The sequence below is a fragment of the Colletotrichum phormii genome, assembly GCF_030913505.1.
Source record: "Colletotrichum phormii strain CBS 102054 chromosome Unknown BDP81scaffold_8, whole genome shotgun sequence".
Lineage (NCBI taxonomy): Eukaryota > Fungi > Ascomycota > Sordariomycetes > Glomerellales > Glomerellaceae > Colletotrichum > Colletotrichum phormii.
In genome coordinates this window covers 1,164,661-1,187,703 of record NW_026851450.1, presented here as the reverse complement: position 1 = coordinate 1,187,703, position 23,043 = coordinate 1,164,661, and the positions used below count along the sequence as shown (strand labels likewise).

Here is a 23,043-nt window from a genome sequence, read left to right as displayed (position 1 = left end):
GTCATCACTCCATACATCTCGTAAGTATGAGATCCCATATGACGGATGGAGAATGATCGCACCAGAGAACAGTGGTGACTCCCCTAACTTGTCATAGTAGTAAAAGAGCTTTTGCCACGACTGCTCAATACTACTACGGAGGAAGGATTGCCACTTCTCGTCGAGAGAGTCGAATCGTGAGGCGGCTCGTGAGGCTGGAGATGCCCAGTCTTCACGCACGTGATCTGGGAGGGCCTGGTGGTTATACCGACGACGACGGGGCCTTCCGGATCGGGTTTGAGATGGCTGCGAGTCCTCAAAAGGATCGTCAACTAGAGGAGAAATCGTGGAGTTGTAGTAGGTCTTCCAGTCGACGAGATGCGAAAGGAGGTACTCTAAACCCATAGTGACCTCCCACAGTCGACCATGCCCATCCTTAACCCCCCAGCCCTCACACCTCTTCGTCTGGCGATAAAAAGGCTCCAGGATCATTTCCATCTCGGCAAGAACCTTCCAGTCGTCGGAAGACAGTAGATCCGCTTCCGGTATATGCTGTTTGACGTCGTCGTCGTCGTTATTCGATAGTATAAAAGCCTGGATCTCATTCTTCTTCTTGATGACTCTCTCGATCATGAGATACGTACTGTTCCAGCGAGTGTCGTTATTAGTCGCGTTGTCGGAAATGTTACTCCGATCCGGTTCCGGATCTTATATCGACTGACGACGTTAAGGAGGGTCTCCGAGAGGGTAATACCGCTATGATCTCCATGTTGTCGAGAGAAGCCTAGGAGGCGTGACCGTAACGTGCCGTTGGCATCGATGAAGTGACACGTGACGCCCATAAAGGCGTAAATATTGGGCGACGACCATAGATCGAATGACAGGTGTATTTTCGATACCGCTAGGTGGAGCTCCGTCGTCACTAGACCCTCTCCGCGCCGGCAGAAGTCTTGGTGACGGTCCCGAATAGACGTATAACCCCATGGGACCTCGTTGGCGACCTCGTTACTATGGTACCGTAAGATCTGTTGGAGGAAGTTGTTCTCAAAGTGGGTAAAAGGGAGGTCGGCGGAGACAATGGAGGCAACGCAGAGATCCCTTAGAGTCGTGATCTTAGCCTTGGGAATATTACTGTTGTTGAGGCGCACCCTCTTATATGGAGGAGGGGTCGATGGGTCTGATGAGGAGGGTTGGGTGTCAGCGTCAGAATCCTCATCTGAGAGGGTTGAGATCTTGCAGATGCGATGGACACTTCAGCCTCGTTAGAGTAGACTTTATATGAGCAGGAAGCTTAGGATAACATACCGAACTAAGTGCTCTTGCGCAGCAGTAGTGGCAGCAGCGCCAAATACCCTAGGGGACCCCTTTAAGTCGCATCGTCGGCAACTCCAAAAGGAGGGCCCAGCCTGGCCCTGAATAACCTCAACAAGGAAGTCGCCATGATCTCGAATCCAGCTGGATCGACCCCGGCCTTTCAGCCGAGCTCATTGCTGCTCGAGGATGTACCTCTTACTGCCCACGACGATGTGATATAGGTCGTTAATCGTGGGATTCGGAGGGATACGGACAGTGAGGGCCATCTCGATCTGCGTAGAGATCCGCAGGCGCGGGGCGCCTAGGACCGCATACGCGTTGGCGGAGGAGGAGGAGGCAACAGCAACAGTAGACATCGTGAAGCTCAGTAAGGTAATTGGGGTAAATGATGAGGGTGATGTGTGATAATACAAATCTTTTCCAAATAACGTCCGATCATAACGTTAAATAAACCGTTCGAATCACTATGATCTTATCTACCTGTCATAAACCTTTCAGGAAGATCCGCCTTCGTCTGGTATGGTGAGGGTAGTCTGAATAACCTCCATAACATATGTGATGGCGAGGTTGGCAATATTGGCATGTTTCAGTGGCTGGGCATGCCCAAATAAATGGGGCAGGGGCTGATCTACAGCCTCCTATTGGCCAGTATATAAGACATCAAGTTATTCAACAATTCTATGGGGTGTCGACTTACTCGATTGGGAAGTGGTGATGGCATCCCTTTGCTTGTTGGACTCGAATACTCTGTTGATTAACTTGCACTTGCGGTGGCGCTGATGGTCTTGTTCGCTCGCTTTCGGCGGCGACAAGTCTGGCTCAGGAGGAGATCATTCCTGTCATTGGAGCTATCGATGACGTTGACGCGCACGCCAACATTCAAAGTCACCTCCCAGCAAAGCTCGATGCCATTGTCTCAACTACGGAGAACCCAGCGGACTACATCCCGCATTATCAAAACACCATTAAACTGCTCCGTACCCTCGGAGCCGCAAGTCTGTCAGCCGGCACAAAGTCGATCGTTATCTTCACTTCCGGATGCAAGGATTACGGCATCGGCCCGCATTTCGACGGAGCCCCGGGCCTGGCCCCACACACGGAGGAGTCCCCCATCGGGGCCGTCTCCATGCTCACCAACCGGGCCACGTACGCACAGAAAATCGTTCAACACAGCGACGTCTTCACTCCGGTCCTCGTCCGACCTACTAACGTCTACGGACGTGCCTCCAGCTACTACCAAGCCTTCTTCATCGTCGCTTCCAAGGCGGCCGCCGAAGGCAAGCCGATCGTCTTGACAGCGCCGCCCAAAACGATTCTGCACGCTCTTCATGTTGACGACTGCGGAGATGCCTATGTTGCCATCGCCTCTCACCCCAACGTAGCCGAAATTGACGGCCAAGCCTTCAACATCTCGGCTCAGAGCTACGAGACACTCGACAAGGTGGCGCAGGCCCTGGCCAAGGAGTACCAAGTCAAGGACGGTCTCAAGTACATCGATGAGGCGGACACGAAAGAGGATGAGATGTGGCCGCCATCAATTATTAACTTCCCTCAGTGGACAGACTCCACGAAGTTGACTAAGCTTACTGGGTGGAAGCATCGTCGTTCTCTGTTTACTGAGTCGATGCACGTCTATCTCCTGGCATACGAGGCCACCAAGGCGGCTGGGCACGAGAACATCCTCAAGGTTGATAGCCTTTTGGGAGCTTGGACGAAGAACAAGGCGAGACTGAACTTGAACTCTGAGAAGATGGGCCAAGAAGGAAGTTCAAACTCGAGAACAACCTAAGGTCGTTCCTCCACGCCGCGGGGATGACCTTCCCGCTTCTCATGTCAGGTTCTTAATACCTCAGTCAGCTGAAGGACTTCAAATTCCATCAGATAGTTTAGATATCCGGCGTGATAAGCAAATTTGAACTCACTTCACGACTCCAAACCTTGAGAAAACATCATCATGCCTGAATCCTTACTAGTATCAGTCGAGATACCAAATACTAAAATTCCACAACGATGGATCTGATCAGAGAGGCAGAGAACGTCTAAAAGTTATAAGAAGAAGAGCAGTACTAAGTAAAAAACATATCTAGCGATGTCGGTCTTAGCGTATTTTGATTCATATAAATCACTTACAGGTTCAGTCAACCACTACTCAGCGGACCTCGTTTCCAGGGATCGAAGGGACTGGTAATAGCTGGCTGAACCGCATTTATTCGATACGAGGTAGAGCAAGATGAAGGAAGCCATCCTAGATACACTGCGATAGCTCTGAATGATGCTCCAGTCATGACGGTGTGTAGTTGAGCCTGAGGTTATAGCTCGTTGCCACAACTTGCATGCTTTCCTATTCCCATTTCCAAAGTGCAGTTTGTAAGCATTCTCTGCGATCGGACGGTAATGCAGTGCGAGGTCCACGAAATCTTATGAATGCATGATGTTTCTTTCTCCTCAGGTACGCGAAGACGCTTCATGCGGGGTTGCCCTCCCCACCCTTGTTCCCACTTTAGGACGGATGCTCATATTCCTGGGGGAATACATCCACTCTTTCTCTTCCTTATCAAAGCCACATCAGTATCGGAAGATGCCCATCGCACAAGTTCGCAAGTTGAGATGAAATAAGATGCGGTATAGCTGGATGCGCCTTGCGATGGGCGTAAAAGTGTGAGCCCAACGTCACGGCTTGACTGAACAGTGGAGAAGGTCCACCCCCACCGCCCGAACACGCGACACTTTCTGCTTCGAGTGCCAAGCACTTTTGGTGTCTTGTATGCGATTCTCGTAAAGCCTCAACCACAGTTTCTGTCTGGAGGGCGCGGCACGCGTATTTCACTACATTCTAGCGATGATGTAAGGCGTGCATCATCTCTCTAGGTTTCTGGGGGGGGGTTGAAGACTTCCATAACAGAATCATCTAGAATAGTTGTCGGCGATACTGTGTTGTTACTGAAAGAAGTCTATCAGAAAGTTCTTGGAGTCCTTAGCATCGTGAAGGTCAAGAGCGAGAAGAGATGCTTTCGGACATCAACATGATAGGTTATGATTCCTTACACATAAAGGGTCCGGAATACAGAAATAAGGACACTGTCGTTAGCAATAGAGACTGGATATAACGACTTGATCTGTAAAGAATTGTTCATCGCTTGAGTTATCGGATTCAATCTCCACATCATGATAGTGTGCGAACGACAGTGTGTCTTGTAAGTTGTTGCAAAATACGCTAGCGGATTACGCGTGCACGAACTGAGGCTGGATATCGGATTGTACCGGAATCAGAATGCCTGATCCAAGCTATGGCGGAGTCGAGCAGCTTACAAACCACGTGTCTCATGAAGCCGTGATGCGTCACTGGCTCAGTTAACCGTTCCCCGTGGGCCGGCCGTTGGAGACAAGACTCATGCACTAGGATTGAGGCCCGGACATGCTGCGGGAAAATCATAGAGTCCAGGGGGTTCCTCGTCATCGAAAAGCATGGACGTAAGACCCTAGTGTCGAGGAAACAAAGGCCGAGCGACCAAAAATTCGAGTCTCAAGTTGCCCAACTAAGTCCGATAGGTTCATGTTGACTTGGCAAGTCAGGGCAGGTGGGGCTGTTGCGATGGCGCAAGAGTGAGTTCTCAAAGGTGAGATGGCAGTTCTGTTGTATCCGTAAACTCGTATTTGAATCATCAGCGCAAAGCCTCTCTTGGCCATGGACAAGCCGTCGCATCTCGGAGGTGAGGACGTAATGTCGACGCGGCTTTATGGCTGCGACAGGCTACAGCACTGAGCGTGTGAAAGAGCAGAAGAAACTGATACGGCTTCAGCGTCGATCTCTCAGAGTGATCTACTCGGGGTCCTGTCAATGTTTTCAACTCTCGATAAGGGGGCCCGCGGGCATTTCAATACGGCCGAAGCGTGCGCGCTGGTCGGAATAACGCCGAGTAAAATGTTCTTCGTCTCATCTTGTCTTCGTTTCGTCCGGCGTTGTGACCTGACTACGCGGCAGATTGAGGCCTCTTGGCGCCCTGCCGACGCTTACTGCCGAACCATTGACCTATCCTGAATGCTGAAGGATGTCAAAAGCCTGTCACTTACATACTGACAAGCCAAGACAAGCCGTCGCAAAGTTCAAGAGTGGAGTAGACTTGTCGAGAACTCTTGGGGTGTCCGTCACAGAAAAGTCCGAAAGAAGGGTAGAAAAGGACTCTGCCAACGGTGAATGGGGTGACCTGAAGGCGAGATGAAACATGGAAAGCTGCCGAATGGCGCCCCCTACCGGCTCCATGCGCCCACTCCGGCCCCACTGACATCTCAACTCGGAAACGCAGACTTACGCCATCCCATGAGCCTCGGTGGGGAGAACAGACGGCGACGATCCAATCGACATGATTTCCCGCTAGATCGTCACCCTCCCTGTGAGGCTCTGACTTCCCAAAGAGGTATCGTCTTATAGAGCCTCAAACCGTCACGGAACATGATCAGACGGCTTGGCAGCACGAGCCTTAGCGATGTCCAGCATCGCCAGTTGGAAAGAAGTCTGGTTGCGCGAGTTAACGTCTAGGAGTGTCTTAGACCTTCGCATTCTGCCCCCCACCTCCACTATCTCTCGGCACTTCATCATCATTAGTAAAGCCCCCTAAAGCCCCGGGCAAGAGCTTCTCATGTCTTGGCTTCGCGGGTTTTCCGATGGCAAATATGTACTACAGCCGGTGCTAATCTAATTCAAAATTTAGACTTAATCGAACTCTAAGTTCTGTCTCCATCTACATTCCTTCATCTTTTCCTTCAATTTTCCTTCAGTCAAAATTCCTCCTAGCGAGGTCAAGCCGTGATTTCTGTCAGGATCGGCATTTCCAGTCATTTAAGCATTTTAATCAACAGGGGAAAGTCACTGCTGAGCGGTGTTCGCTTCATTCATTTCAAGAATCTTATCTTCGTTACTTCTCTTTCACTGCTCAGTATGAGAGTCACTTCGGCTTGGGCCCTTGTGGCAGCCGCCACGGTCACTGCGATGCCTCAACCAGTCTCTAAGAGAGATCCTTTCCCGTCGGACGGCACTGTTGTGGGAGGTGTTCCCCATCGCCCTTTCAGAAGTATGTTATCTTCACCTTTCGGCTTTCGGCTTCCAAGCTCTAACCACAGAAGCATAGTCCGAAGACAAGCCGCCGCGCCAGCGACCCCTCAAGGCAATCAACTCATCCCGGTGGTGGTTGGAGGAGCGCAGGATACTTTTGTTCCGAACTTGATCATGGCTCAGGTTGGCGACGTCGTTCAGTTCCAATTCAGCAACGGCAACCATACCGTTACGCAGAGTGCCGAAGGCGCCGCATGCCAACCTCTTCAAGCTCAGGTTCCGACGGCTATTCACAGTGGCCATGTGCCCTTCAAGGACGGACAAGCCATGGTTGGAACGTTCAACATGCCGATTACGAGTGCCGACCCGATGTTCCTCTACTGCGCTACAGGGCCTCACTGTCAAGAGGGACAAGTCCTGGTCATCAACCCGTACGTCATGGCGACAAAGATTGGATATGAGATTGAACGCTAACGTCGATGAGCAGCACCAATGCGAACCAAGTCGTCCAATACTCAAAGTTAGCCGCTGCTGCGAAGGCAAACGTCGACGGAACCACAGTGAGCGGCGGTGCCGTTGGACAGATTCCCCTGGCAAACGCAGCCTTCGTCCCAGCACCGGCTAAAGGAGCGGGCGGTGGCGGTGCTCCCGCTGCAGCTCCGGCGGCTCCGGCGGCCCCAGCTGCGCCACCCGCAGCAACACCCGCGAACCCGGCTCGGGATCCTGCGGCGGCACCTCCGGCCGAAGCGCCCGCCGCTCCCCCAGCAGAAGCCCCGGCCGCTCCTCCGGCTTAGATGGTAGTGTCTGATTCGTGGCCAAACTCGGGAAGTTCGGTCCTAGCGACAAACAAGGTTCGCCTGGTCGAGCCAGCGTAGATGCCTAACTGCGCACTTGACAGAATTGGGGAGCGTGCAGAAGTCGCGTTTTGTCGATGGAGGAAGGAGTAATCCATGTGTATGTAATAACAGTCTTGTACATGCTATTGCCGTTTGCGGCGGGGGTTTTGCCGTTGATTGGTGTTGGTTCATGAGGATATGGCAGACGCAGGACGACAGCTGTGTTGCTGAGATCGAGAGGGAAAAAATATATACAATAAACGAATCAACGAAGCTACATGCTGGAAAGGTCTGATATTTGAAAGATGCTTCACGATTGACGATTTAATTATCACGGCTATCATGATGCCCTGCTTTCCCCCTTAACCGCAGAGGCAAGCTTCTTATCATCAGGGACCTTCATGTTGGTGCTCATGGCTCCACAACAACCTTCAATCCACTGACTCCCTTAAATAACACGTCCACAGCCTTGTTTAGTCCAGCTAATCCGCCATCAATCTTCTGAGATGGCAAGCCGACAATCTTGTTTGCAGCGATGGCCTGAGTGAAATACGTTTCAAACGACCACTTCAATAGCTCGGCATTTTTCTCTTCTGCAAGCGGTGCCGACCATGACCCAAAGCTGATGGTCACGTCTTTCGGGACACTATTGGGATCAGTGGGAGGCACCAATGCATATACCTTGCCTCCGCCCTGAGCAGCCAGAACTGCAGTAGTGATGGCGAATGTGGGCTTCAATGAGATAGAGTCCACAACATATTCGTAAGGTCCTTGAGCAACCAATTCTTTGACAACAGCATCGTGGGATTGAGTGTGATCAACGACGTGAACGGCACCCAACTTGGCTACGAGGTCCTTGTGCTGAGGGGATGTGGTGGTAACGGCGTTGTATCCGGACTGAGCCACATATTGTGTCGCGAAGCTGCCAAAGCTAGATGTGCCGCCGTAAATCAAGATCTTCTTGCCCTTGGAGGGCAGCTTCTTAACGGGATCGGGCCGTTCCAGGCCTAGATGCTCATTGAACAGGCCGACGACGGTGCTGAAGTTGCCCAGAAGGCCAACGGGGGTGTGAAGGTCGACGCTGCTCGGCACCTTGATCGCGGTGACGTCTCGTGATACGACGGACTTTTGGAAGCCGCTGTACTTATTCCCGTTTGCACCGCCCGTCTTGACGGCCGCCACCTTGTCGCCGACCTTGAAGTTGGTGACGTCGGAGCCGACAACCGTTACGGTGCCTCCATAAGATGAGCCGTGAATGGCGGGGTACGGGATAGGAAAGATGGCGAGCTTTGCGATCTTGGTGTCAATAGGGTTGAGGGCGACTAGCTCGTTCTTGATGAGGATTTCATGGGGACCCGGCTGCTCAGTGGTCACATCTTGCACCGTGAGCGGGGCTTTCGGTTCGAGTTGGACCGCGGCGGAGTGTGACATCGTGGAGATCGGATGGTTGTGGATGGTTGTGATGTTAGATGTAGCCAATAGCTGTGCTGCGGGTTGCGGGAGCTTGTTGCTCTGATGGTGTGTAGGTAAGATCTGATAAGAATGAGACCAATTTCCCCTGACTTGGCGAGACGTTCGATGGGCTTAAGTACTTATCTTTGCTTCAAATCGGATTTCTACCATCTCGGGGAGATTGGCCGTGGACCTGAACGCTATTATTCCGAGCGATTTCTAAGCGTACCTGATGGATGAACGCAATTGAAGGCGCCATATGCAACATACTTCACGATGAATATTGATTGCTAAGCTTGAAAGGGTAGATCCCCACCACCGGCACATCCGGATGTGGCGTAGCCTTTCGGGTACACCAAAGCGGAAACAAATACCGAGTGTAGATTCAGATGCCGCCTACCTACTTACCAACATGCATGTATGGTGACGAGATGAATTACGCGGTGCGGTAATACTTCATATTTGTCACACATAATTGAGTGCTTTTTGGCGTGCGCTTAGACCCCGCATTGTGCGACATCTTTGGGCTTTCATTTCGCGCAACATTGAGTTCGTCCTTACAGCGTCAGCTCCGCTCAAATTACCACAAACCACCTGTTCGACGAATGCCATTGAAACGATGGCGAACATTTTGGCCAAAACCATGTCATCTGTAACCCAGGGTTCTAAATGCGATGTCATTGGATTAGTCTGAAAATCGGACACTATGGCCAAACCCTATTCGATGCCGTACTAACGGCATGGACCAAGAGTTCTCATAGTTGACATGGGTGTCTACCATCAGCATCGAAGGGTTGCGTGAGCATGAATTGCTTAAAATTTAGCCTTTGGTAACTTGAAGTGACTGAAGAAGGTCGAGCTACTTAGAGTCGAATGAGACCAGCGCCTGGTTAATGATGGCCAGTGAACGTGATGTGGTCAGTGTTATAGTTTATCATCTGCATATCTGGAATTAGTAGAGAGACGTGACCGGGGAGCGAGATACCAGACGGTAAGGCGGGAAAGTTTGGTATGAGAGCTGGTGACTCCTATCTTCAATTCTTCAATAAGCATTGATACGATGCAACTAGTCAGAACTAGATATTGTTGTCTCTCAAAAAATCCTCCAGAGACGTTGCTCGGACATCAAGCTCATCATTGTCGATCTTCGCCATATCCCAAGTACCATTATTAGTATAAAACTGATAGAAGTATATCACAAAGCGAGGTAGCAAGTGGAAGACATGTATAGTAGAAAGTGGCTTGATTCCTCTAAGTGGAAGATCCGTATGGGGGTCATATCTATATACCGTACAAGACGGGTAATCGGCTTGTGGAAAGCGGTATCGTACGGCAGTAACCGGCAGCGCCACGTGTGGCGCTGCGACAAAGTACGACATATACTGGAAGAAGTCCCTCGGTGTAGCTGCCTTACGGGCCTCGAATGCAAGAGCCTTGAGGTCTTCATCAGTACCCCTGATCTTGAAGCTGACCTCTTTTCCCTTTACCCTTTCGTACACTGTGGCAAGCTCCCGGACGGAATGAATACCGGAGACTGTATTCCAGCATCCACCCTCCTCGGCGTCGTCTCTAGAAATTATTGCAGCCGTAAACTCAGCTGCGTCTCGCTCCGTGGACCATGGCATTGGCTTGTCTCCGTTGCCCCAGAAACTCATGGACTTGTCTCTACCATCCCAGTAGCCATTCAACTCGACAGCTCCAAAAGGATGATCAGGGAAGACCCAAAACACCTCGGCCAAGACACCTGTGAAGATGTAAATCGACTTGATGGGCGAGCTTAACTCAGCGATGCGGCGGAAAGCAATAAAAGGGTCGTAGCTCTCGTGCATGCCTAAAGGATCTCGACTCCAGTCATTGTTCCATGTCGAGAGAACAAATCGACGAATGTTGGCGCGCTCAGCCGCCCTGAGGAGGAGAAGTTGCCCGTCAAATTGTAGCTCGGTCGGTAACACTCCATACGCACAGATGACTGCGTCGGCTCCCTTGCAACCTCGATCAAGGGCCTCGATGTCATAGTGGTTGCTGGTAAGGATGAAATCTTCCAATTTGGCGCGGCGGGTAGCCGTAAGTTTCCCGGGGTTGCGGCCTAAACCACGGACTTGATGCCCTCGAGCATGGAGAGCATCGACCAGCTTTTGGCCGATGTTGCCAGTTACGCCGGCGACATGAACAAACATTTCAAAGACAAAGCAGACTTTTTTGGTAGTTGATGTTGTGTGGAGAGTTGAACTTGCAAACGGGGACTGTGATAAAAGGGGTTTCGGTGATGTCGAGTCCTTCGAGAATGATGCAGGATTCCAGGAGAGTCTTCCGCATCAGTGCGGGGTTTTGCTGATCAAGCGAACACATATCCTAATTGATGCAACTGTAGAAGAAAAGTGGTTACCATTGCATGAAAAGATGGAGTATCTCCGGGCCCTACGCGTCACTCCGACATCGTGTTGGTGATGGACACTTGATGTTTGCATCAACCCCATGTCTAGCGTCGGGCAGCAGGCCTTTTACAGCATAAAGAGCCGACAAGACATTGAAGAAGGGGATAATTTATAATTACTGACTTAGGGACATTCCTGGGAGATGGGAGAGGCTTTTGGGCTCCTCTAAAGAATCCAGGCTTTGCTTGCACTTGTGCCTGGCGAAACAGGGCAGGGCCGAGTAAGGCACTAGAAGAGGTTGACATTCCTTCAAAGGAAGCTCATTGCCACGTGCTGCATCTTGATTTAGAGCAATGATGAGCTGATTGTGTTTGATGACATGAGCAGAAAGAGATCTCGTAGGGTGATTGAAGAACGATTGAAGGCACCATCCAGTTACCGAGGTGAATAGGACTTATCCATCGATATAATTAGAGCCATCGTGGTAAGGTACATAGGCAAGACAATGCTACAGTATCGACAATAGTTCACTTCCATTACGCTCTCAGAGTATTGAAAAATCCGCGAGAGGGGATTATTTCCCTGGAGTTGCAACATTTGCGCAGCTGTTCATGGTCGAGAGGTAGAGTATGCGGGAAGCTCCAATCGATTAGACCCGTGTAATGACAGGTTGGCTGTCGTGTCATCATATGAAATCTCCAGTGTTCATTACAGCACATCTGAATGAATGATAGGCAAAGTGTGCATGCTTGATCTAGCTACCTCATGCACAAACAAGTAGGTAAGTAAGGTGTTACACACATGCATCGATGTAGATAGGATGATTCCGCCTTGAGAGACTTTAGTCAGTGGTTCCGATACCACAATCAATTCGCCAAGCCTCATATTTAAGACTTGAGCCGGTGAGCTATGACTGACAGGATCAATTGAAACATCATCGACCCATCTTCATCCCTTTATAGCGTCTCTGTAATCGGGCGATTTTCCAGTCTTTCGCACGAAAAGACGTCTCACGTCCGAGGATGTGACTCTGCTCAAGGCAATTTCGTAACCTAATTTGAACAACTTTTTTTTGGCAGACTCTCTGGATCATGACTATTGGTCCTCGGCTATGTGGTATCACTCAAAATATACAGTGTCTAGGTAAGTAGCAAAAGTAGGCTTCCACTTTTCCGACACTGCAGGGAGCCGGAAAGCAGAACATCTCCTCCCAAAGTAGGTTGCCACCTAAAAAGTGCATTGAAGGGCGGTTTATCTAGAACAACAATAAGACAGACGCGCCATACTCACAGCATGATTATGCAGCTCTGACACAAACAAAACAGTGCAAGTGGCAATGGAAACATCGAGGCAAAGAATGACAACACCAAGGTTGAATGGATAAAAAGTTGGACATGCTAGTGCCATGCACCTCAGAATCTAATCAATGCAGCTTACTATATGCATCAGTCAGATTTAGATGAAGAACAAACACCGAAGAAAAAGCTCTGGTCTACGGATGTCGCCGCGAACGATCACTTTCCCGTCTCGCACATTGGCAAATAGGAAATCCAGGTGTGGAATTGACGGTTAGTCAGGGTGGCCAGCGGAATATGCATATATGAGTGAGCAGAAAAGAGCGTCTATTCGTACTCAAGAGTGGAAGGATTACCACAGGCTTATGGGCCTAATGCTACCTTAATATAATACGTCTCTAGAGCTAGGACCAGGTGGAAATGACAGTCTGGCCTGTTTCAGTATGTTTAGACCATTGCGAATGGGTTATGTGACAGAATTCGGAATTGTACCGTTGCGCCATATACAAAAGAGAGATCCCTCTACTGCATTTAGGTAGTTGTGGGTACATATAGTTTCCGTCATTATGCATATGACTCGCATATAAGCATGCATGGATTCTGTCAGGAATCCTAAGCGACCAAGGCCAGGCAAACATTTCTTTTTTCAAAGGAAATGAAGGGGATGGATCCTCCAAGCCCTACAAACCGGAACAGATCCGAGCTTATCTTTCCAATAACCTAGTTCCATGTCACAAATTTACAGTTGAGAACTCGAGCGGTGGCGGGGACTGTTGATTCAAAATGTCTCTTGATCATTTGCGTGGAAAAAGAAACCCCGAGGCCGCTAGTGCGGGCGGAAACAGAGATTTTCGGTGATTGCAAGTCTATGAAGGGTATTTCGTTTCCTCATGTATGTACAAGGGTGTGCCAAACATCTCCCGGACCACCCAATTAATCTCCCCGATTGTTGCTTATGGCAAGGAGAGATTACTCAAGCTTCTCAATCTCAGCGTCGTGGGGAACCAAGCTGAGGTGGTGCAGGTTGCCGCGAGCCTCCTTCTTGACCCAAACGGCGTTGCGTCTCTTGAACATCATCTTGGGCAAGACCTGGTTGAGGCAGACGTCGACCTTCATGCAGGTACCGCCGGAGCAGCAGCTCTGCTTGATGCAGACCTCGCCGTTGCTGCAGTCGTTGGTAGTGTTGCAGGACGGGCTGCAGTCATTAGGCTGGGCGCAAACCTTGCGGCCCTCGACGGTCTGGAAGCAGACGCAACCGTTCTCGCTGGAGCAGACAGGGATGACGCGGTCGCCGCAGCTCCAGGTGTTGCTGCACTCAAGAGCCGGGCGAGTGACATTGACGAAGGGAGCGAGGGTGGTGGTGGAAACGAAGGTGACGGTCGAGGTGACGATGGGGGTCGGCGCGGTGGTCGTGGCAGCCGTGGCGCCGAAGCAGGAGCAAGCGGAGCTGTAGCGGCTCTCGTCGACGCAGGCGGAAGCATAGGCCGGGATGGCCTTGGTGGCGGAGATGGGAGTCTCGGCGGCCTGGCGTTGGAAGATGGTCTTGGTGGAGTTGGCCGTGATGGTCTGGATGCTGCTCTCCGTGATGTAGACGGTGCTGTGGCAGGTGTGTTAGCCTGTATGGTTAGAGCGACACTGCTTCAGGAAGCTTACGAGGTGGCCGGAATCTGGGTCACGGCGAGGAACGAACTGCACTCTGACATGCGAACGTCCATGGTGGCAGTTCCAAATCGAGTTGCCCGCACGGCGCGGAGGCAGTTGTCAGCATTGCAGCCGTCTTGACGACCAGCCAGGTTGGCAACCTCGGGGAGGGCCGCGGCCGCGGCGGCGAAAGCAGCAACAATGTAGCACTTCATCTTGAAAAGAGTGAGTGAGTGTGGTGTTGTAGTGACTGTGATACTCGTGGTCGAAAACGACAAGAGAACTTGAGAGCAAGTGAAAGAATGAAGAATGAAGATGTTACTCTGTGTGCCTTGTCCTATCTCAATCTCGAAAAGAGAGACGCCAACACGTCCATCTTATATATCTTCAGTTTTCCCTGGCTTGAGCTACCTTACCGCGTGGGATGTCAACCTTAGGGAAGATAGAACACACTATGCAAGGGGAAGATGGGTCTAGTAGCGCCTCGGCAACCATCGAGAAAAGCAAACGGCTCTCAGACCTCGACGTCTTAGGGTTGATAACATGCATGTCGCCGTCATTAGTCCCGTGTCGAAACAAGCTTAGATGGTTTAGGAGCAAACAAGACATTGGGAAAAGCATCTGATTGCCCCTTTTCATTAGTGGGATAAGAAAAAGGGGGAATACGTCTAACCCCTCCTCCGGAGCTTGAGACGGCATGCTGCATAACTGACGGGGAAGAATTCGACTCCGAGCCGGAATGGGCGCCGGGCGTTATTTTTGCCATAGTGAATGGTCCGAGGGCGTGGAAACCTGCAGCTAGGTAACTTACATAAGAGCCTCACCGCTGAGCTCATGAGCTCCTCTGTGGTCACCCCTGGCTTGCCTGGCTCGTTCCCGAAGTAGTGCTGTTAAGTTGTATGTTTGGAGGCTCACGTTTGCCAAGGACCTACAGTAGCGCGGCGCATCGATGTCAACGGCGCCGTCGAAAGCCCACCGAAGCCTCCTCCGAATCACGTTCCCGCGCAACCTGGACTAGGAAATCCTTTTTCACCGCGGTCTAGGTATAATGTATAAGCCACTAGAGCTATCAGTCCTGGGTTATGCAACTTGTGGTATAGTCTGCCGGTTTTGCATTTGACTTGTGCCCCTTCTCCCTAGTGTCTCTTAATCAGTTGATTGACGTCACTTCCAATGTTTCTTGACGAACAGAAACATTGCTTCCGACTTTGATCGAATTCCCTTGGCTTTTCTGTCGGCCGCAATGACTGCTTCGCATCGCGGGCTTACCTGCGACTCGGCGACTTGGCACTTTATCTACCCCGGTATTATTTTAGGTACCATTAAGCTCGTGGATCTCAAGAGCCCCCAAACTAATTACCCCTGCAACGCCATGGCCAATACGCAAGTGCCGATGTGATCAGCAAGGAGCCCTGCTTACCTTAATTCACGAACAACATCGACCTGCGCAACCCAAACCGGAATGCAACCCTTCAATACTACACCACAAACAAGACAAACACGGAAAAGGCCGCTTATGATGCGGGAACAGACGTTCGTATCGAGCGCAACTCCGGCAACGCGACAGCACGGTCCAGAACAACCAGAACGATGCCAGCTGGAGGCCCCCAACCTGTCCAGCTTAGCGCGATTGTGGCTGATCTAAATCCGAGCAAAGCCTACCGACTTGGCGAGAGACGGTGACCATGAGCCGTTGTGGCTTGGTTTTAGTGTCGTTGACTAGCATCTCCAGAGGTTAATCACGAAGACTTTCCTTGGCATTTGGAAGCCAAGCATAGAGGTCGAGAGTTCCGTGTGTTACGGGCTGGACCCGATTAATGGATCCAGGCCAGCGCCCGGATATTCTGCCACGATTGACCGCGCGGGCTCCATTACGCTTACGCTCCACCTCCACGGAAGCTCCACTTGTAAATCTCTTCTCGTCAGCTTAGATTCTATATACAGAAATCACCCCTACGTGGCCACACGAGGGCTGGGCTCTTAACACCGTGTGCCATGTGGCTACGCGCTCGTTCGACGTCGGTTAGAAGCTCTAGGGTCGCTGCTGAGAATGATGGCATTGATGCAAACTTTCAACTGTAGTTGGGGCCAAAGTCGTCTTGGCAACCAAAAACTATCGCAACACTGAGTGAATGGTATTCGAATGGGATGGAACCAGTCGGCTGTAAGGGGCATGTCCATTACGGTCAGTATCAAGATTGCGAGATTGACTGAGTCATGGGTATTGTTTCTTGCAGACAAACAGTGGAATCCGAAATACATTTACGATCCTAACTCACTGTATCGGGAAGAGGGTTCAGGAATCACTCAGCGTGGGAAGTTTCACATCAAAATGTCTTTTAGTTCAATTCTAAACTACATAGCCACGTGCAGGCTCAAGCTGTTTCCGTGCTTAGTCTAGAAGGAAGGTGAGAGGCGCTGCGGTAGGAAAACGCTGCCGCATGAGCCTGGGCCGGTGAGAAGGGCCATGGTAGCTCAGCAGGAACCCTTCGCACTTCGAAATTCAGACCATAGGCGGAATGCGACTTGGCGGCATCGACCCATGCCACTTTTGTGGCTTCTTCAATCTCGAAGTCCCATGTACTTTCCCATATGAACGTTGCGGCACCGTCTTCCCCAATAGAGTAACGGAAACAGCCCGCCGAAAGGATGTATTGCTCCCGAGCGTTCCACATTTCCATCACTCTCAACTTTGGCATCCGTCGGGCAGCTCTAGCGGCCGATAACAGGAGCTTGTTTGTCATCTCGGGTGCCTTGTCCCAGATAGAATGAGACGTCAGACTGATGAGCCGCAGTTCAGGCCAATCAGGGAGAACGGTGCTGACCTGCGAAAATGTGCTGTCATTCATGGGCTGGTCCATCATGGGGGAAAAGAAGTCAGTCGCATCTATGGCGAACGATATGCATAGTTCCTCTAGCCCACGGCTCTTTTGATACAGTTGCTCAGGGATGCCCTGATGCGTACGAATGTATTCGATCCAATCATGTTGCGTGTTCAAGTTGCTCTGGTCGCAAGATTCTCGGATAGTCAGCGACTTCACTTCCACCGGAGCAATCTGCCAATCCGTGAGAAGGCAAAGCTTGTGCTTATATCCAGGGCGGCAGCCGATTTCGTAGTTGTATTCCACCATGTCCGGACCGGGGGCAAGTCCGTTCAAAATAAGGTCGGCAAGCTCGGGCCCAGTGCTTCGGAAAATGTATGATTGTGGTTTCACGATGCGGAGCGACCGCACGCAACCGATTGACCACGTTCGCTGCTGCAATAGCTCTCCTCCGTACGTGAGTAGCGGGGGACCGCAAGGCCGGACTTCGATAATTTTGAGGTCGATCTTGGCATCTTCCGCCTTCCAGGTCTGCAACAGATCGAACAAGGCGACTACCACCCCCGCAAACGCCCTCCTATAGCCCTTGGAAGTCTTGGTGGCGTCATAGTCGATGCGGACACGGAGTCGCTTGAGGGCGCTCTGGCGTGGTTTGGTGAGGATTTTGCGGGCTTGAGAAATCTTGCGGCGGCTTGAAGTTGATTTTTGTGAATGAAGGGAGATGGATATCTCTTCAAAGACAAAGGGCTCGATGATTTTCTGCCATTCAGAAGAGATGGAAGCGTATGGAGCTAGTGGTTGACCCTCATTGCTGCCGCACTTGAGCAGATGGCCCCAAATTTGGTTCTTTAGCTCATTGGGTAAATCATGCCACCAAGCCATTGCAACAGGAGAACTTTGTGAGTGGGAAATCCAGGGGAAAGATGTTGCCGAGTCTGCAGACATGCAAAGAAAGAGTATTGGAGGTGAAGGGATGACAAGATTTGAGATCCAAGCCGTGCCAAGCTGTTCCATGGAAGTTCAAACACGGCCACTTAGCCGCCGGCGGTCCAAGCTCGGCCACTCTCAGGTATTACCGCTGTACCGATTGACGACCTGTGCAGTATTGACTACCAGTTCTCTGAATGTAGAAGGTTGCATGTGAGCAAACTCTTGACTGGTGTGTGCCAAGCAGACCCAAAGCAACTCATGTTCTACTTGTCGTCTTCATGAGTGTAATCTGTTTGTGTCCAGCTGTTCAGAACACAAAGACAAGCTGAATGTTTGTGGGTGTTGGTGCCACTCGCAAGCGTCATGCATATGTGGGCAGGACAGTAATTCAAATTTCCTTTTAGTACCTAGAACAAAAGAGTACGTCATAAGATTTTGTCTCCTGCTTTGCCTCTTAGTTACCTACCTAGGCACCCACCGCCTACAAACATCCAAGTCAAGATGCTGTTCGCCAGAGTGTTGAGGAATAGCCACCTTGTCAGTCTTTGATCCCTTTCTCAGCCTGCACACCATACCAGTCAGCCTGCTTAAGGGGCAGCGCAAACACAAGTTCCTCGTTCCCGGGCTTCGTGGGTGTTGGAATAGGCCTACTGTCGGAACGGCCAGGCTGATAAGGAGCAATGGGCAGGTATCATGGGCTGGCTGGCGCCTGCCCTGGGCGAAGTGGGACAACCGGCTTAGTCATCACGGCCGGTTAAGGTGGGGCAACCACCCAGGCCGTCCCCACCTACTTCGATCGGCCCCTGCCCACAATGTAAATAGGAAGAAGAACAAGAACAACAACAGCAATTATCACGGACATCGACGTGATTGTTGTCGAAGATACACCCTCATGAGGAAATGTATCACGCCTGTGATACCAACACCTACATTAGGCAGCAGGAGGTTGCTGCCGCGGTCCGTTCCAGCCACGGTGGTCCGTGTGGCTCAGCCACACGAGGGTGCTATACCCCAGACTTCCTGCCGCCGCTGGCACCTGGTTAGACTTCCACTCAAGAACAACAAGAACAAGCAATATCACCACTACAGTCGGTGATCGTTGCTACCCACGATACTCGAGTATTTTCCTTTTCCACCTGTGAATCCAACAGTGGGCTTCATATGGACATGGCCACTTTGGGCTCCAAGTCTGCTCTGTATGATCAAAGTCAAAGACTAAGTTCACTGAACGTCTTGCTCAGTTAACATTGTAAAAGGTCTTATTATGCATAATGACATCACTGTCCAAGAAGCTGGGATCACAGAGAAACAGTAACTCCATGTGACTGCACGGGCTTTATCACCGCCACATGCGTTTTACCACAACTTTGGGGAGACAAGTAGGTGTTCAAAAAGGCTCGAAAGAAATTTAACTCTCAAGTTCTAGGTGGCGCAAGTAGAGTTCTGGGTCCCAAATGAACAAAAACATTATTCAGGGTTGTGGTTGAATTAGCAGTCAGGTTTGAGAGAGTTGGCGCTAAAATTTTGATGCCCCTAAAATTGGGGATTCTCTTATGACACCCTGCCTTTCTTTCTCCTTCACTTTTAAAATCCTGCAAGATATATTTTGGTCTTTTCGAAGCTCACACTAGCTTCACAGATCATATCTCACGGTCATCATACCTGACCTGACGTAACTCCTCTGAGGGTCTATCATCACCATTATTCTTCTTCGATTGGGACACCAGCACTCTGGCCTTTTGTGAAGCCGATAGTAAGCCCCATTTCTTACAAGACCTAGTTCATACTGTGGGAACAAACGGCAATCGCTAGGTATACACGGAGCCGAGCTATGTCACGTGTCTTCGGCACGTGACACACCTCAGCTCCCTCCTTCCATATCACGAGCCTTCGCGTTTAGATACTCTCCTTAACAACAATAACAACAACAAGAACACCAGATTAACCCAACGATATTGCTACCGATCGCGATACCAGGAATACCTGTGTGACTAACCTGTGGTACACGCAAACCAACACATACAAACTACGAAAAAGCTTAGCTTACAAGACTCATTATTGGAAGCAAAGTGCCTTCTACCATAGTACAGCATGGCACTTTATAACCCATTCCGGAGCGCCATCGGAGAAGATTATTAGGCACTCTTGACAGAAGCACTCGATAAGGGACAACCGAAACGTACTGGAGAAATAGTAGTTGCCGATGGAAATAACATCCGCCTACATATGAATAGCATCTATGCTTACTTCGGAAAGAAAAGCGGCGATCGATCTATCACGCAGACCATGGACCTTTGTTATGATTTGATTTACAACAACGACTCGGCAGGCTTAATCATTCTCGACGACTCTCTCTTACTACCTTCCTCCATGCCGTTTATACGTCCTCCCTACGTCATCGCTGATGGCCTAGGTATGACTCCACTGTCGGCGGTCTGCTATCAGATAGTTCAGACTCTTCGAGGTGCTCAAATAAAAGCGAGCAAGAAACCAGAGGTCACAAACACCACCACCCTTGTCTTCTACTGCAATAGACAGCAGAACACGCAAGACACGGGTACAGCCTTGCTCATGATACTTTCTCTCATGAGCCAGCTCTTTGATTACATCAGGGACCATATACCCGAGTTCAGTAAACAGAAGTTGGAGTTCGGTCACAACTTTCGGAAAACCATGGAGACGGCACAAAATGACCTCAATGAGCTCTGCAAGATGTTCGAACAAGTGGTCCGACTGATCCCAATGGAGGTGGTGTCGGGGCCAAAGCGCAGGATAATCTGTTTCATTGACGGTCTGGCTTCTTGCCAGAATCTCGGGGATGCCTGTGGAGTGGCGTTAGTCATCCAAACCCTACGCAATCTGGTGTCTTTAACTGACGCTATATCGTCCACCATGCCATTATTCAAACTGATCTGCATAAGCCCTGAACCGAACGAATGGGTCAAGGGATTTTTCAATGATAACTGTCTTTTCAAATGTGTTGAAGACGCGAACGCATCTCCCCTAAAGATCGTACCGGCGTAGGACAAGATACACCAACAACAACAATGCACGAAATTCCTAATTAAATCGAGTCACTATGTCGTCAATCTCAGAAGTCTTCAAATCGAAGAATGCCTTAGCTATTCTCTCATCGTCAGCGGTATGGTAGTACCCAGTAAATACAGTCTTAGTTACTTCCAATCTTTCTTAGCATCTCCTCTTTGGAACTATGTCCATGTGTCTTTGAATAATTGGGTCAAGTAATATGAGCAATGATCAAGTCACAAATATCATGGTAACTTACTAATCAGCCCTCCTAGACGAGGAATCTATGAATGATAATTAATTGGCATGCTAGGGCAAATTTGAATCGATCTACCTTTTCTTTGTCAGGTATGATGTGATCATCAATTTGAGCACTATGCTGCTGATGTGGATTCTCTTCACGACTGGCTATTTAAAAGATGTGGAGAGTAAAGCTTGACGTTTATAATTGAGGATGTCACGTGCAATTCTTTGTTTCTAAATATCTTTGAAATGTGTATAGAATAATTGTTGATTTATCCTTTTAAGAGAATAGAACATAACGTCGTCATATTTTACTTACGGCTAAGTACCGAATTTGAGAGAATTAAAAGGTACGTTATGACGTTTTGTCTTCTACTTACGTTAATGCCGCCCACAAACATTTAACAGAAGAGGCTGTTTACTACTGCGGCAAAACTTCAATAGTCCATATTTTGGCCTTTGTTCATAAGAATCCATTTACCAAACTGCTTGAGAGGCACCAAATACGACTAGCTTCTCTCTACCCCCAGACCTTGAAAATATGGCAAACTTTAGCTTTGGATTTAATTTGATTCACTCTACAGTCTACATGGCTTAGAGCAATGCCTAAAGTTGGAGGTCTAAAGTAGATAATTCTGTGCTTACGAAAGATCTTGTTCCGTCTATATCATTACTTTCAAAGGCTTTGATACTACCCTATGGAAAGACTCCGTGGAATACTACGGCAATAACCCTTTTGATCCAGGTGTCTTATCACCGCCACTGGCATTTTATCATATGATATATATGAAACGTAGGAGAAGATACTGTCTCTCGGCGTTAGGATAGCTTTTGCTAGGTAGGATCCTCGACGTACCTTGGCTTTAACGCAAAGAATATGTTCAGGTTTTGGACTGGTGAATATGACCAACATAAGGCACCTCAAAAGATAATTCCCTATCATCCATGTCGTCTTTGGACTTTTGGAAGCTGAGAAATCATTTGACCACTTTGGTTCTCGGCATTCACGGCTCATAGCTGTATATGTCATGTACTGCCATTCTAGGTTTTCATCATGCTTATACTTGATACCCTTATAAGCCATCTCGGTAATCTCCACAAAGTATAACACCTACATCCTAATTTCTTAGATAGCCGGGTTCTTATCCCTGATGATGTTAGATACTACTACTACTACATCCTAATTTCATCGTGTTACAAATCTAAGCCGGTGCTGTAGGGAGAGAAGCCCTCGAGATCGCTCATCATGTCAAATAATATGCCCGGCAGATGGCATGCCTACTTCAAACCTTTGCAAAATTGAGCTCACTACCGACGGTTTGGACGTTGAGGGAAGCAAATCTGCCTTGATTTTGGCTCCCATTCGAAAGGTATATTCTGGGATTCTGGTTTTGTCTTTGGCACTCGTACGCAAGCTGCTAAAGAATGTGAGAAACTGATCGAGGAAACCGTCAAGCTTTGTCAAGAATGGCTTACTACGGGCCAGCCGGGCAACTTTGGGCAATGTCAGCCTCGTGTACTTCTGTAGCATTTACGGGGGCGAAAACAGATCGCTCCCAGGATACATTCTCATTCGGGCCCTCGTCTGCAAGATGCTTCGGGACAATATGGACTACTTCACAGCAGCTTATTTGGAGTCAATCACGGGTGGCTTCACGGGAAGAATTGAAGCAGAAGATGCCGAAACCCCTGAACTATGTAAAAAGTTCGACGTAGCAGTCCAACTAGCAGAAGTCGAGCTTCAGCGCCTCGAAAAGAAAATGATCAGCATCATTGACGGACTCGTTTCGAAATGGGATCCTAAATCGAGCCAAGGCATCTTCCTCAGGGTCCAGCCTCTCGACCAATCTAAGATGACAAGCGCTGTGCTGGGAAATAGCATGAGCTTTCACAAGTTTCGATTACGTCAACTTATCTGTTTCTAAAAACCACAAAAAAAGAAGAGAAGAGAAAAGAAGTATATATTTATTGATGCTGATGGCCACCCTGCGCTCCTAATATAGAAAAGTACGATCTCGAGTTGCGACATTACTCGCAAGCAATCGCCCCCGAAGGTTGGGTTCATTCTTTTCGTTAAGT

General features: G+C 49.6%; 7 protein-coding genes across 7 annotated transcripts; 3 read left to right on the top strand and 4 right to left on the bottom strand.

The window, feature by feature from the left end:
- Positions 1-1,759: 1,759 nt before the first annotated feature.
- Positions 1,760-3,229, top strand: BDP81DRAFT_405808 (NAD dependent epimerase/dehydratase; the record flags this gene model as incomplete). Its single annotated transcript, XM_060588953.1, has 2 exons — positions 1,760-1,810; positions 2,117-3,229. 2 exons carry the CDS (start codon positions 1,760-1,762, stop codon positions 3,080-3,082), a joined length of 1,017 nt encoding a protein of 338 aa, XP_060446413.1. The 3' UTR covers positions 3,083-3,229.
- A 3,051-nt stretch (positions 3,230-6,280) lies between these two features.
- BDP81DRAFT_480694 (uncharacterized protein) lies at positions 6,281-7,137 on the top strand (the record flags this gene model as incomplete). Its single annotated transcript, XM_060594937.1, has 3 exons — positions 6,281-6,362; positions 6,420-6,774; positions 6,831-7,137. The coding sequence occupies 3 exons, from the start codon at positions 6,281-6,283 to the stop codon at positions 7,135-7,137; spliced, it is 744 nt and encodes a 247-aa protein (XP_060446412.1).
- Positions 7,138-7,418: 281 nt separating this feature from the next.
- BDP81DRAFT_425952 (alcohol dehydrogenase GroES-like domain-containing protein) lies at positions 7,419-8,621 on the bottom strand. Its single transcript, XM_060590254.1, has one exon. It carries the CDS (start codon positions 8,608-8,610, stop codon positions 7,591-7,593), a length of 1,020 nt encoding a protein of 339 aa, XP_060446411.1. The 5' UTR covers positions 8,611-8,621; the 3' UTR covers positions 7,419-7,590.
- Positions 8,622-9,707: 1,086 nt separating this feature from the next.
- Positions 9,708-10,808, bottom strand: BDP81DRAFT_471048 (NAD(P)-binding protein; the record flags this gene model as incomplete). The annotated part of the gene is made up of 1 exon (XM_060594574.1): positions 9,708-10,808. The coding sequence occupies one exon, from the start codon at positions 10,806-10,808 to the stop codon at positions 9,708-9,710; it is 1,101 nt and encodes a 366-aa protein (XP_060446410.1).
- A 2,308-nt stretch (positions 10,809-13,116) lies between these two features.
- BDP81DRAFT_372791 (uncharacterized protein) lies at positions 13,117-14,157 on the bottom strand (the record flags this gene model as incomplete). The annotated part of the gene is made up of 2 exons (XM_060586663.1): positions 13,117-13,898; positions 13,955-14,157. 2 exons carry the CDS (start codon positions 14,155-14,157, stop codon positions 13,271-13,273), a joined length of 831 nt encoding a protein of 276 aa, XP_060446409.1. The 3' UTR covers positions 13,117-13,270.
- A 2,160-nt stretch (positions 14,158-16,317) lies between these two features.
- On the bottom strand, positions 16,318-17,646 carry BDP81DRAFT_448919 (uncharacterized protein; the record flags this gene model as incomplete). The annotated part of the gene is made up of 1 exon (XM_060592348.1): positions 16,318-17,646. One exon carries the CDS (start codon positions 17,644-17,646, stop codon positions 16,318-16,320), a length of 1,329 nt encoding a protein of 442 aa, XP_060446408.1.
- Positions 17,647-19,920: 2,274 nt separating this feature from the next.
- Positions 19,921-20,718, top strand: BDP81DRAFT_471045 (uncharacterized protein; the record flags this gene model as incomplete). Its single annotated transcript, XM_060594573.1, has 1 exon — positions 19,921-20,718. One exon carries the CDS (start codon positions 19,921-19,923, stop codon positions 20,716-20,718), a length of 798 nt encoding a protein of 265 aa, XP_060446407.1.
- Positions 20,719-23,043: the final 2,325 nt, after the last annotated feature.